We start from the raw sequence: 14,558 nt of genomic DNA, 5'->3' as shown, positions 1-14,558 counted from the left end.
AAAATTGGACTTTCCGAATGGACCACCTAAGACGCAGCCGCGGTCAACATTTAAATGAAATTATCTTCAAAAAGTAAATGTCATGTACCAATCTAACGTTTAAAATAAAGAACCGATGAGATTTTGCAAATTTTATGCGTTTTATTGTTTAAAAAAGTTCTCAAGCTCTTAAAAAATCACCCTATATTACGTATGGGTTGATTTATTTTAGATCTACACGCTTAAAAATAGTTACTCGAAAATGAGTAAGATCCCACTCATCTATAGAAAAAGTGGAACAACTCTAATTTAGAGTAACTACTTTGTTACTCAAATTTGAGTTCTTCCACTGGAAACGATTTTTGGGTAAAATCTACTCATTTACTGAGTAATGCTTTATTTGCCCATGTGCCAAAAATAGAGTAATTAGTTAAATCAAGGGGCAAATCACTCTAAACTCTAGACAATCTAATACTAATAAACTCATGTCATTCCAAAATAATTCTCTCTAATCTCATTTAATCCCAATTAGTCTAGATAAGTTTGGGTAATTTAAAACTAATCCAACCTAGTTTTGCCTAATCTTGTTTGAAGTGTATCTGTCATTCGAGCTCCCACGCAGAGATGCCATTTATACAGATTTATCTGTATTATACAGATTTTTACATGCGCATACAGATTTAATACAGAGTACAGATTTTATACAGATTTCTCAAATTAAATACAGATTTATACAGATACCACAAAAAGTAAGAAAGAAATAATGAAACTTTTCCGTCTGAGCGTGTTTGGTTGCCCATATTAAAATGAAAATTTTTTCGTGCAGCTGTTTAATGATGAACATTTATATCATAATTTGAAACCAATTTGAACTGATGTTCAAGGAAGTCATGGCGTCATGAAACTTTATTGTCAGACTGAAAAGTTGTATGACCTGACTTGACGTTGCGTATTGGGCGTTTGAATTCCATGTTTGAATTCCAAGTCATCATTTTCAAAGGAGAAAAGTATATGGATTTACAATTCAATTGTGGTTGATAACAAAAAAAAATTAAATTTCGTCGTTGAATGTTCTTGTCAGTGCGGCAAGGACTTACGATATAAAGGAATGCTCCTTGCATCTGCCATTCTATAACAATAATCTAATGGAATAACATCTTTAAACATCATTTTATTTCCGAAATTCCCTTTCATTAGTGAATACAGATAAATACAGATTTTTTATACAAAGCAATACTGATGAATCTATGAAAATATCTGGCATCTCTGCTCCCACGTTTACAGCTTCTTATGTCAAAATAATGCTCTTCCAGATCTCGGCTAAACTTCTCTAATCCCATTCTAATCCAGCGAGATCCCTGCTAAACTTTTCTACTCCCGGTAAAACTTGTTTGAGTTCAGACAAAGTTTAGAGTGATTTGCCCCTTGGTGGAACATAACAGTTCATTCTTCTCGTAAAACTAAGCACACTTTCGAGTTTACACTAATTTAATAAATCTTTTTATCTGAGTTTAAAAAGAAGAGAATAAACAAGCATTTAAGCAAATTTCTGCATGAAAACTTGATGCAGATCCCTTAATTTTTGTTCGATAATCAAAAGCACAAAGTTGCGAAAAAACACAATCGATCGTTTGTATTTTTGTCGATAATTATTTATTTTTACTTTTTCTTCTGCGTGTAGAATGAGTACCCTGACTTTTTTAAGATGATTTTTTCATCATGACAAATTATCATTGACAGTCATTATTCGTCAGCTGTCAGAGTGAAAATTCTTATCAGTCTATTGAGTGGAAAATATTGTGATCTATAAGTTTCTGAAAATTTCTTGTTTTTCGACTTGTTACATTAATCATATTGTACAAAATAATTCATTGTACATAATTCCGTCGAAATTTTTGTGAATTCGGATAATCTGTCGACCATCTATTCATCGATCGATTTGATGTCAGCTTTGTCTTTTGATGTCAGCTTTGTGAAATAATGATTTATTAAAAAAGTTAACAATTTCTATCTTGGAAAGCACACATTAAATATTCATCATGTTAAACACGAATTTGGTTGTACCTGTAATTCTGTGGGGGCCAAACACTCCTACCCACTGCGTTTCTAGTGTATTTTTGTCACGGGACCAGAAGATCCTTGCTACTGGTTGTTACGATGGTCAGATTTGTTTATGGTGGGTTATAGTGGTTTGAATTATTTCCTAGATTTTCATTGATTAAAATCAATATTTTATATATCATTGACTTGCAGGCAAGTAGACCCGGACACTCTGCAAATGACGCCTCGTTGTTTACTCGTAGGACATACGGCACCTGTACTTTGTCTCACTCGAGCATCTATAGTACAAGATAATAACTTTTTGGTGAGCTCATCGGAAAATGGAGAAATGTGTACTTGGGATTTGGTGGATGGGAAATGCACAGAAAGTATCAAAATGCCTCAAGTTCATACTAACATTCAGGCGTATCATATGGCAAATTGCGACGATATTCGATTATTTTGCAATGGCTATTATGCGGAAATAATGGTAATGGATCCATTCAGTCTAGAAGTGCTGTTTTCCTTGAGTTCGAAGGTAAACCCGGATTGGATATCTGCGTTGCATGTTTTAAGACCGTCCAAACGTAAAGATGATGTTGTTCTCGCCATCACAACGACAGGAACAGTTAAAGTATGGACGTTGATAGGAAATGAAAATAAATATTCTGAGCCAATTTATGAAAATGAATCTAAGCAGATTCGTTGCTTGAATGCAATTACCATGAACTGTTGCTCATTGAATCAACGAACTGTACTTATCGTATGTGCTAAATATTGGCAAATCTACGATGCCGGAGATTTTACCGTATTGTGCAGTGTGATTTCACCATCCGGAGAGCGATGGATGGGAGGTGATTTTCTGTCTAACGATCGTGTTATACTGTGGTCAGATGAAGGAAAAGGTTACATGTACCGTCTACCTGCCAATAGTATACCAGACAATAAAGACTTCCACGGACCATCAGTTGGCAAAGATTCTCCATATTTGTATTGCGTACTTTCCCAAACTGGGGAAAAGCCATTGTCTTGTCCACCAACAATAAAATTGGTCACTTCGAATCGAGGTGGTAAAATGCAAAAATATCTTCTTCGGGGCGATTCTGAAGGTTACATCCATATATGGGCTGTTCCAGATATAACTATGGAGCAAATTAAAGTGATACAAAATGAGAAACAATTACCAGCAAGTAGGTGTAGTTTTCAACCCGTTTTTTGCTTTGTGTTAATGTGAAATTGCACTTATAGCGCTTCAATCAACAATCTGCACCAGTTTGGAGGAAGCTTGGAACAAAATGAATCCCTCGCCCGTTGGCATATTAGACCAATTGTACAGAAACAGTACCGAGCCGATGATCAAGTTGACGGCTAGCATCTATCTTCCACAACAAAGTCGACTTGTTGTTGGTCGTGAAGACGGTAGTATAATTATTGTGCCAGCCACTCAAACCGTCATGCTGCATTTACTATACGGCCAGCACCAGGAATATAATGGTGAGCTACTCATTTTGAAACATCCTGAATATTCGCCATGAATATTTTCATATCATTTTATTGGAAATTTATTCATTAGGGGGTTAACCTATTTTTGAGTTTAGGGAACACAACCAAATTTATTTTTATTTAACTTTCGTCTTCGATTCGTCAAGGCTGTTAGAGTTTTCACGCATGCTTAGCGGTATATGTTGAACTGCATGGTGGCATAACAGTGCAATATAAACTGCAATGCACCGACGAGTCGACGACTAAAGGAAAAAGAAGCAAAACAGAAATATATTACTTGAATATCAGTCAAATTTCAGGCAAATACATTGAGATGTGTTACACATCCCACACACACACAGCTCTATTTTTTTTTCTCGTTAGATTGGCCTCGTCATCAGATATTGAATGGTCATAGCGGTCGGGTGAACTGTTTGCTGTGCCCATCTTTAGCCAATCCGCGCTACGACAAGTCACACCTTGTTTCGGGTGGAGTTGATTTTGCCGTATGCTTATGGGATTTGTACAGTGGTCAACTGATCCATCGGTTCTGCGTTCATGCTGGAGAAATCACGCAGCTTTTGGTGCCACCTTCAACATGCAGCGTAAGTAATCGTTTAATGAAGGATAGCAAAATATAGAAATAATATTGGTCTTTATTCACAGCCGAGAATATTAAAATGTATATGCTCAGTTGCATCCGATCATTCAGTTACCTTGTTTAGTCTACAGGAGCGAAAGTGTGTTACCCTTGCCAGTCGACATCTGTTTCCAGTTGTTTCCATTAAATGGCGTCCACTTGATGATTTTCTCATCGTTGGTTGTTCGGATGGTACCGTGTATGTTTGGCAAATGGAAACTGGTCATTTGGATCGAGTTCTACATGGTAAAGTTCAACGCGATTCAGTGGCGTCTCGTGACAAAATTGACTAGTTGTGCACTGCTAATGTGGTATGATGGCAGATGTAAAAGTTCGTTGTAAGTAAAAACTAAACATTGAGGAATGAAGATTCGCTTGTGTTTTTCAATGAGATAACGATATACTTTCGGATGGGATTGTTTATTAAACAAACAATTCTTAGAGCTGAACTGAGTAATTCTTTCTCTTCTTGAACCTGTGCAGTAACTCATGTGCACGGAAAAGACACTAACACAGCGACAACAGATACTTGAAATTTTATGTCTGATGTATATGAGATGCGTGTAAATACACGCAATATCGGTGCGATCCAACCTGCTTTCATCGAATAAATAAAGATGCCAATAAATTAATTGAATTTGGATGGGGTTGGGGACGCAGTTCATTCTTTCAATTCGACCGGTTGTGCAGTGCACGAGGTGCACATGAGGACGAGACGCCACTGACGCGATTGTTTCAGCTTAATGATAACCGCTCTTTTATAGGTATTCTAGCGGAAGAAGTGCTTAATGCATGCGATGAAAACTTAGGGGACACCGGTAGTAGCAGCGGATCTACGTCAGATATGGGACTAGCAAATCCTGCTGTACACTTTTTCAGGTGAATGATACAAATAAATTTTTGAAAATATGATATCGTCTAAAGCTTGCACCTTTTTACAGAGGGTTACGTCACAGGAACTTCAATGCTATTCGACACGCTACGCAGCGTGGAATTCATCAACTGCAGCAGCTTCATGCTCATAACAATCAACACGGCGATTTTTTGATGAAAAATAGAAGTAGCCCCTTAATAATCCAAGGGTTACGCACAAATCCCAAAGGTTCTGCACTTTTATCTAAATATAAAATATCGTATAGTTAACATTATCATTAATTTACTCAGATGCTGAGAGCCATATTCTTTTTTTCGATATCGAAGGACTTATATTTGAGTTGCACGCGGAGGAATATGCAGCCATGAGTCCTAGTACGTTGGAGGTAAAGTAAAGAGATTTAAATTTAGCATTCAGTTTAAAATGTGATATCTTTACAGGCAGAAGGTTTACTCATTCCTGCCGGAGTGGAATCTAATTCATCGGATGCAGGCAAAAAGATTTCAGGTACGCTATTAAATATTTCATTCTCTCGAACCAAAGCAGCAAATAACAAAAGCTTGGATTAAATATTATATAGTGCTACATACTACAGCCAATTTTTAATTACTAATCAAGATTTCTTTGATACATTTTTCTTCTTTCACGCTGTCACTAAAACCTGTTCTAACATTGCAAAAATATGTATTCTGCAACAACATCAAAACCGAATAAAAAACTAACTGTACTGACCAGACTTTTTTGGTCGTGTTAAGAACAAAGCTGGGGACATGGAAAAAATTCTCAAAGAAAAAGATAAACACGGTTTGTTTTTGCTAAGTCTCGAATTTGTATATTATATAATAGCATATACCAAGTGGACCCTTGACATACCAAATCAGATTAGTAACTCACATACAGTAATCATTTGTTATGCCACAGATCCATGTGTAGTCGTAGATTTATTAGAAAACACCTAATCCATGCTTGATTCTCGAACATATCATAAACTCTTTCGATTCCATATAGCATCCCGGTTATAATTAGTACTGAAATGTTTATTTGAATAGGTACCCTGTAGAATCCAGAGCATATTCCGATGCAAGTCTTTTCAAATAATCTTCAATCCATTGAAATTCTCGTGAAAAGATAAAGACTTGTCTCAACCAAAGCTCCGTGTTCAATCTAAATCGCACACCGGTTACAGACAAGGCCATCGAAAGGGAAGAGGGGAAAGGGGGGGAATCCCCTCGGGTCCGGACTTTTTAAGGAGTCCGGAAATTCGAAGTTTAAAAATTATTTTCGTGCCTGCTCCGTGATTCTGGTTTCTTCAACACTGTTGAAAACTTGTGCTAATGTGTGCTCGGTGCCAAGCAACTAATGTTTTCAACCCCGAGCTTCGGTGTAGGTTTTCGTTTTCTTTACCGCGTGTACGAAAACGCAGGCTGTGTGCAACGTTCGTAGAGGGGGTGTTGTGATTTCTTCTTGCGAACCAGTGCTTGTACGTACCGCTTTATATGATGGTTTGATATTTTTGACATTCATCACCCTGTAATTTTGGAACCAGAAGTCGAATCTGGATTAAATTCAGGAAACTGGTATGTTTTCGTCGTCGATTAGTTTAGCCATTAACCGACAAGGCCTATCGTTCGAAATATATTCGAGTTCAGTTTTGAAATATTGTTCCGTATTTGGCATCGTCGCTCTGTATAATTGTTGGAAAATGAAACACTCTTCATTCCGCAATCCGGGAAGTCAGATTCCACAATGAAAATGTAGAAGACACGAAGAAATCCTAATTAAACAGAAGAACCGAGCATGTTCAGCTGTGATTGTACGTTACGCAGTTCAATTATAGTCATATGGCAATCCCTCCGCCAGCGAAATGCCCCTGACTTGATTCATGTTCAACTATATGCTAGTTTAATTTGATCGAATCCGAGAAAAAGCGATGTAACTTGTTTTTACGCACACAAATTAACACTAAAGTGACTAATATTCGGGTACTTTGCGTATGACACTGACAGGAGTTGATTTATTATCATTTCGGCAGTTTTATTATCATTTCGGAAAGTATTTCAGCCAGCCCGTGCGCAGGGAAAGGGAAGTTTGGGCGTTTTAACCCTCCCCATGAAAGATTTTTCAACATTAAAATCCATCTACAATCAAGTATTTATTATATAAAAGAGCAAATAACTTGGCAATTCATATACTACCCTCCCTTTTAGCCCCACCCTCTCTTTTTTACGCGGTTTTTTATGCGGTTTTATTTCATGCGGTTTTTTTTACGCGGATTTCAAAAGTTATGAAGGTTTTTACGCGGGTTTTCGAAGTTACGCGGATTTTCGAAGTTTGCGGTTTTTTTACGTGGATATACGAAGCTACGCGTTTTTTTTTGTGAATTTTCAAAGTTATGCGGTTTTGTTGTTTTGTCTTAGAGATGAGAAGTCTTAGATGAATTGTCGAGATCTGGTGTTATCCTGAATTTTTTTTTAATCAACCTTTCGTTTGAGTCTAAGTTTGTGAAAATAAACTCACCCATAACTAAGAACATGAAGAGAGTTCCGTTTTGAGTTTATGACTACTTTTAGTACTTCCGGAAACGGGAACTAGTATAACAATATCGCACTATGTGACACACTTCAACCGATATTTTCGAAACCAGAAGCTGGATCTGGATAAAATTCTACACTCACTCATGGAAAAACAATACTTTCCGGTTGAATCTAAATTTGTGAAAATCGGTCCAGCTGTTTCCGAGAAATTGGAATGTTTCACCTTTTCGCCACAGTATCACAGAGGGAACCAGCGAAATTCACTTCTAAACCTCTTTGTGTCATCTTCCGTACTGACAATCAGTGCGGTAAAATTTCATTTTCAATCGAATAATATCAGATGAAAATGAAATTTATGACCACTGACCGTCAGCATATCGATACAAACTTATTTGACATTTGCCGCCATTTTCAAGTGAAGCTACCAGAATTCATAGTCAATTGAATAATCGTACCTAGTCATTTGAAGTTTCGTTTACTCAGTTCCAAGTGTCAAATAGTCTAGCTGCTTCACTGTCTTCACTGTTGGTAGTGAGCAAGTTAGAATTAATAGGATTGTAAATGGAGTGAAGTATTAAAAAAGAAAACTGAAGGAGCAAACTTATGTGTATTCTGTAGTTGATATTTCAGCTATCTTTCATCTATTTTTTCGAACTATTTGAAAGGGATTGGCATTTACTACAACATCCTAAAAGCCTTCCCGTTTCAAGAACATTTCCATAGACAGTTTCCATGTATGGTAATTTTGATTAGACAGCCGTGCGAAAAGAAACTTGTTATCTAGCATTCTCGTTATCGGTTTGGCTTTCAACCGTACCCAACTTTCACCTGCACTGAGAGTATTTTTCAACGATATGGCTTTTACCATCAACCTATCGAACAGAAATCCGATAGTTTATCACGACTGTCGATTCAAGAATCCGCTCCTAGTAAAGGTTAGAATGAATACACATTCGATAGTGTAGTCACAACAGTACGACGCGTTAAAACGTGATTTTAGAATCTTTTCTATCAGCTTCTTGACCCATAACCTGTAGGACAAATCTGACTTCCAACGAAACAGGTTTTGCAGAGTTCATACAAACGAACAATAAACAACTCGAGGGAAGAACTTCGGCAAAATCGACGAAAAGAAATTGCAAACGATTAGATTAGCTGCGTCTTTATTATCGAATGGTTACATGTGGAATAAAAGAACAAGTTTGTTTCTTCCGACGAGGAAATATCGCCAGGGTACACGACAGTGAACATCATTCACCTCATGAGGAAGCTATTTTCCTATCTTCTAAATATTTCACATGACGTGCAGATGACCAGAAATGGCATGACGACTAACCTTTAACCTCCCCGCCATTTGTTTTTGAGTTTGGGTACTTGTTTCGTTCAACAATTCCTGCGATTCGACATCTTCATTTTTTTTTTTGGTTGACTTGTGTATTCTTTACCTTTTCACACTGAAATCCCCACTTTCAAATCGTTCACAAGCCGCGACCGATAGAGCATGTTCTCGGTAAGCTTCAACACGAATTCGATAGGATTCAGCAGCCTTAAAAAAAGTGATTTTTATTTGGTTTCGAAATATTCACTTGACTAAAGGTATATGACACTAACTTGCAATTGACAAAACAGATTCTGATGATTTTCTGGAATGTGATGTCACAGCAAAAAAAAAGTTTCGACGATAATCTAACCCCTGTTTGCAGAGACATCTCTCGAAAAAATTCTGCATTATTAACTAGCACAACTGGTATATACTATTTATGTACGCCAGAAAAAAAATTCAATCCACCTTTCGCTTAGTAGTTAGAAAAGTAAATTCAACTTCCTCCTCCCTTCCTGCAATAGTTTATCATGTAAAATATTATTTCACCGTATTCATTTGCCATATAAATTTACCGCATGGTAGAACTGGTTAACGTATTTATGTAAGATAGAATAATAAAGGAATTTCGCATAGGCATTCTGGCTAAAATGAAGGAGGGCGCAGAAAATGTACAGACTAAGGTTCAGGCCAAGCTGGATAGTGTGGTGAAGAATGTTGGTGATACGGGTAAGGGTAAGTTTACGCACTGCACCTAATACTGTAGCTTTGAGTGCACACATTTTTAGTTCCATGGTATTATTTGGTTCTATAATTATGAAGCTATGGGGATGATTTATGTAGTATGGCGAACATTATCCAACTGATGTCATTGTCGCAAACAATTAATCCTACTCATGCGTTTTACAGAAACCTCCGATATATCTAAAAAGATAGCACCTCGCATGGAAGCTACTCATGTGATGGAAGTCGCCCAACTACTTCTATCATTATTGCATTCCTGGGGCCTAGATCCTAATTTAGATAAAGTCTGTGAGACACAGCTCGGATTACTCAAGCCAATGGTTGGTTCTCTCTTAGATTTTTCTGGACGTTTTTGCAACATTCAATAAAACCCATCTATTTTAGATTCCAGTATCCTTCGGCGTATTGTCGAAAGGTGGCTATATGTCTTTACTATTGCCGACTTGGCAGAATAACGCTGATGTTAAAATAAGTCCGCAAGAGGTCAAAGCTGCATCTTCCACGATGGAACTAATGAGACAAAAATATTTAACCAGCATATTTACAGCACGTCTCCACTGGGAGCTTAGTACCACGCTAACTTCGAACCATTTGCTGGCATTGATTTCTATGTCGAACACGCTTATGTCGATGAATATGGCAACATTCATCCCCGAACAGGAACGCAACCGGAAACTGCACCGACAGACAACCCGTGCATCATGGACAAATGATGAGGAACAAGAGGAGCTTTATACCCAGCAACAGGCACAGATCAAACAAGGTTGGAGCTTACTTTCTACTCATCATTGCTTTTTACTACCCGAAAAAATCGATGCTTTGGATGCGAACACTTTTAAACGACCCCAAGTGGAAATGATGGCCCGTCGTTGGCAGCATCACTGCTTAGAAATACGAGAAGCAGCACAGCAGTTACTATTAGGTGAACTTGGTCGTATGGGCAAAAAGGGTAGGAAACAGCTAGTTGAGAGCTGGGCACAATACTTACCAATGTACACACATACTGAACCGATAGTTCAACAAGCACAAAACACTAGTCAATCTAATACTGGTTCACCTGTAACAACACCGGGTGCTCAAATCATGGAAGCCCAAGAAGAAGAATCTGAAGAGGAAGAAGAAGTTGTTCGCAAGCCATCCAGCCTTGCCGAGTTGAAACGTAAACAAACTACAGCAGTTGTTTTGCTGGGAGTAATTGGGGCCGAATTTGGTCAAGATATTTCTTCATCCGATGGCAAAAGAAATAATGAAAACCGAAGAAAAAGCTCTGTCGTGGAAGGTTTTGGTATCGGGAATAACAATCTTGCTCGCTCTACTTCGATGGCACTGACGCATTTGTTGTTAGCTCTCCCAACACCGAAACTTCCTGCATACACACCACTGAGAAGAGCGGCCATCGATCTAATTGGGCGCGGATTCACCGTTTGGGAGCCATACATAGATGTCAGCAAAGTACTTCTTGGTTTATTAGAAATGTGCTGCGATTCGAATCGGCTCATCCCTAGCTTAAACTACAAGCTTCCACTGACACCACAAGCCGACGCATGCCGAACTGCTCGCCATGCATTGAGGCTCATAGCAACTGCTCGACCTGCTGCATTTATCACTACTATGGCCCGGGAAGTGGCTCGATACAACTCGATGCAGCAGAATACTCAGACTATCAGTGTACCGATTACGCAATCGGTATTGCACAGAGCCAAGCGTGAAATTTTACAATGTGTTGAAATGCTTATAGATAAAATGCAAACTGAAATCGCCAATCTGCTGGTCGAGGTAATTGTACAATCATTCGATTTTAACCGATCGAAAACTAATCAATTTACTTTACTTTATCTCCTCAGGTAATGGATATTACATTGCATTGTGTAGATTCTAGTGATTTGAAAAACAAGGGTCTTTCTGAAGTAAGTCCGTCGATGTGTAAATTCAATCAAGTATCTCATTGCAGTGCGTCACGACGAATAGCAGGTAATTGATTTTTTTTATTCGCACACCTTTTTATGTTTCTTAATAAACATTGAATTCTCACGTCAGTCGGCGCCAGTAACGGTCATCTAGCGATCTATGAACTGCGGCAAAACAAATGCCAAATGATACCAGCCCACACAAAACCGGTAACAGCGCTGGCGTTCAGTCCGGATGGTAAATTTTTAGTCAGCTATTCCTGTGCTGAAAATCGCCTATCGTTTTGGCAAACTAGCACTGGCATGTTTGGATTAGGACAATCGCAGACTCGTTGCATCAAAGGATATTCAACGGCTCCTATTCCTGATGTTGCTCGGCTAAACCCCATGCGTTTAGCTAAACTCATTTGGATCAACAATCGAACGGTGACTCTAATGTTAGCTGACGGCTCTGAAACACGTTTTAACGTTTAAGTGAGTGTAAAAATTAACTATTAAAAATGCTTACTAGTTGTTGTTAATTATTGTGTTATGCAGAAGTGTCAATGTTTTACTAAATATGGTTGTTCTACTCAATATCTGTCATTTCATGAATCAAGGCTATGATAAGTAAAATTGTATGAATGTTGATTCAAATGATCAATCCTGAACACATTCTTGAAAAAAACTACACCAAACCGGATCATATACGAAAACGATCAAACTATTTAGATTCGTCCTGGTATAGTCATAGATAACCAGAAAAAAAATCCAAATTTCCAACGGTATAAATATTAACTCTGCTTCTGTTCGTTTTATCCCAATTCTTGCTGACTTGCGATAATGATATATAGATATGTGTTTGACCCTACCAGCAAAACGAAAATGGAAGAGACAAAATTTAAAATAGAATCAATACAGCGTGCGCATCATCAATGGTTTATATAATTATGCAAATTTTTCGCGTTTGGTTGGTTTATTTTGTTTCTTTTAAATCTCGAATGTTTTCTCACGGGGTCGCTCTGCTGGTTGCCCAATTTTGGCACTCGTTCAGAGCGGGAAATATCCAATTAAAATGTAGGAAGTGGACGATTTATGAATTGACCCAGTTTCTTCGACACTGGTACGACAGGTACGGTGACCTGAATTAGTTGTGATTTTTTTCGAATGCAAGAAATAGTTCCAACACATGTTGCCGAATTATATTCAAGAACACGTCGTTACCGGCTTAGTGCATAGTTCTACTGTTTTTTCTTCGGCATGTCAGTTCAAGTTTTTACCTTCAGAGTATTACATACGCTATAATATACAATTGACTGTTGGAATGAAAATAAACATTATTACTATACGTAATAGACTCATTACTTTGTTTTGATGACAAGAATTCCAGTTAGTTTAGATTCATTATTGTTGTGTGTGGTATCAAACTACTCAAAAACATCCGAAAAAGTTTGAATTTGATCAATCCTTACACGAAGCTTTTAGTTTGCGTGTTAAAACACGCCACAATTTAATATTTGTCGAGTCCGCTGAAATTATATAAAGGGATTATATATGCTCCGGCGCGAGATAACAAACCTATATCTTTGAATTACTCTACTGATTTTATTTCAATGTAATAAAAATCAAAAGAATAGTACATGTTTTGTTGCGTTTATGAAAAATGTTATCGTTATTTGTGAAAGATTTTTAGAATGTACGGAACCTGACGCAAAACTTGTTTTTTTGTTGTCCTTTGTGTTGACCACGGTATCTCAAAAACTAATGATGAAAATATGATGATTAAGGTTACTAACAGCTATATGCCTGGGGTGTGCTTTGCTGTATCAAGCATATGTCTCCACATAACACGGTCCATGGCTGCTCGTCGCCAGCCACTCAAGGCACGGATGCTTCTGAGATCACCATCCACTTGATCGATCCACCTTGCTCGCTGCGCTCCTCTTCTTCTTGTACCAGTCGGATTCAAGGACCATTTTCACTGGGCTGTCGTCCGACATCCTTATGACATGCCCAGCCCTTCGTAGACGTCCGATTTTAGCTGTTCGTTCGATAGGTGGTTCTCCTAGCAGCTGGTGCAATTCACGATTCATACGCAGTCTCCACGTTCCGTCTTCCATCTGCACTCCGCCATAGATCGTCCTCAGTACCTTTCTTTCGAAAACACTGAGGGCGCGTTGGTCCTCTGCCAACATAGTCCAGGTCTCGTGGCCATAGAGAACAACCGGTCAAATGAGCGTTTTGTAGATGGTCAATTTCGTGCGTTGGCATACTTTTCTCGATCGAATCGGTCGGCGCTCACCAGTGAGCCCAAACTCGTCAACCACCTCGATATAGTCACCGTCTATCAATATTCGTGGTGGGAAGCGTATTGTTTCTTCTCTAGAGCCTCTTCCTCTCATGTATTTTGATTTTTACGCATTTATGGCCAGTCCGATACGCCTTGCTTCAGCTTTCAGTCCGATATAGGTTTCCGTCATCTTCTCAAGGTTACGTGTCACTATATCAATATCGTAAGCGAAGCCAAAAAGTTGTACGGACTTTCGGAAGATAGTGCCACTCGTGTCGATCCTCGCTCTTCGAATCACACCTTCCAGGGCAATATTGAACAAGATACAAGAAAGTCCATCACCTTGACGTAGCCCTCTCCGAGATTCGAAGAGACTCGAGAGCGTCCCAGATACTCGGACGTAGCACATCACTCTATCCATCGTTGCTTTGACCAATCGCGTCAGTTTATCCGGGAAACCGTATTTGTGCATTATCTGCCATAGCTGTTCTCGATCTATTGTGTCGTATGCCGCTTTGAAGTCAATGAATAGGTGTTGCATGGGTACGTTGTATTCACGACACTTCTGGAGTACTTGTCTTATCGCGAATATGTGATCCGTAGTGGCGCGGGCTCCAGTAAATCCCGCTTGGTACGGCCCTACGAATTCCTTAGCTTAGGCGTTCAGCAATGTGATTGCGCGGTAATTGCAACAGTCTACCTTATCGCCCTTTTTGTAGACGGGACATACCACTCCATCAATCCATTCCTGCGGTAGAATCTCCTCCT

General features: G+C 38.6%; 1 protein-coding gene across 5 annotated transcripts; it reads left to right on the top strand.

The window, feature by feature from the left end:
* The first annotated feature begins 1,731 nt into the window (after positions 1–1,731).
* On the top strand, positions 1,732–12,848 carry LOC131426999 (WD repeat-containing protein 7). 5 transcript variants are annotated; one of them, XM_058589855.1, is made up of 15 exons: positions 1,732–2,155; positions 2,233–3,209; positions 3,268–3,513; positions 3,886–4,106; positions 4,168–4,387; positions 4,906–5,020; positions 5,083–5,243; positions 5,306–5,400; positions 5,456–5,522; positions 5,751–5,819; positions 9,507–9,599; positions 9,780–9,934; positions 9,999–11,390; positions 11,459–11,585; positions 11,652–12,848. In XM_058589855.1, exons 1-15 carry the CDS (start codon positions 2,019–2,021, stop codon positions 11,993–11,995), a joined length of 4,419 nt encoding a protein of 1,472 aa, XP_058445838.1. In that variant the 5' UTR covers positions 1,732–2,018; the 3' UTR covers positions 11,996–12,848. The 5 variants fall into 5 exon arrangements, with proteins under 5 accessions (XP_058445838.1, XP_058445837.1, XP_058445840.1 ...); XM_058589854.1 differs by having other exon boundaries at positions 9,507–9,605; XM_058589857.1 differs by lacking the exon at positions 5,751–5,819.
* The last annotated feature ends 1,710 nt before the right edge of the window (positions 12,849–14,558 follow it).

Source organism: Malaya genurostris, chromosome 2 (assembly GCF_030247185.1).
Source record: "Malaya genurostris strain Urasoe2022 chromosome 2, Malgen_1.1, whole genome shotgun sequence".
Taxonomy (NCBI): Eukaryota; Metazoa; Arthropoda; class Insecta; order Diptera; family Culicidae; genus Malaya; species Malaya genurostris.
The sequence above is the reverse complement of the archived record's forward strand: the minus strand, read 5'-3'. Positions and strand labels throughout refer to the sequence as shown.

What these genes read in the sequence shown, in the direction of transcription:
- LOC131426999 (XM_058589854.1), top strand. Translation starts at nt 2,019, where the DNA reads ATGTTAAACACGAATTTGGTTGTACCTGTAATTCTGTGGGGGCCAAAC. An exon ending in CCAGCACCAGGAATATAATG is followed by an intron (nt 3,514 to 3,885) that starts GTGAGCTACTCA and finishes TTTTCTCGTTAG; the next exon opens with ATTGGCCTCGTCATCAGATA. An exon ending in CCTGCTGTACACTTTTTCAG is followed by an intron (nt 5,021 to 5,082) that starts GTGAATGATACA and finishes ACCTTTTTACAG; the next exon opens with AGGGTTACGTCACAGGAACT.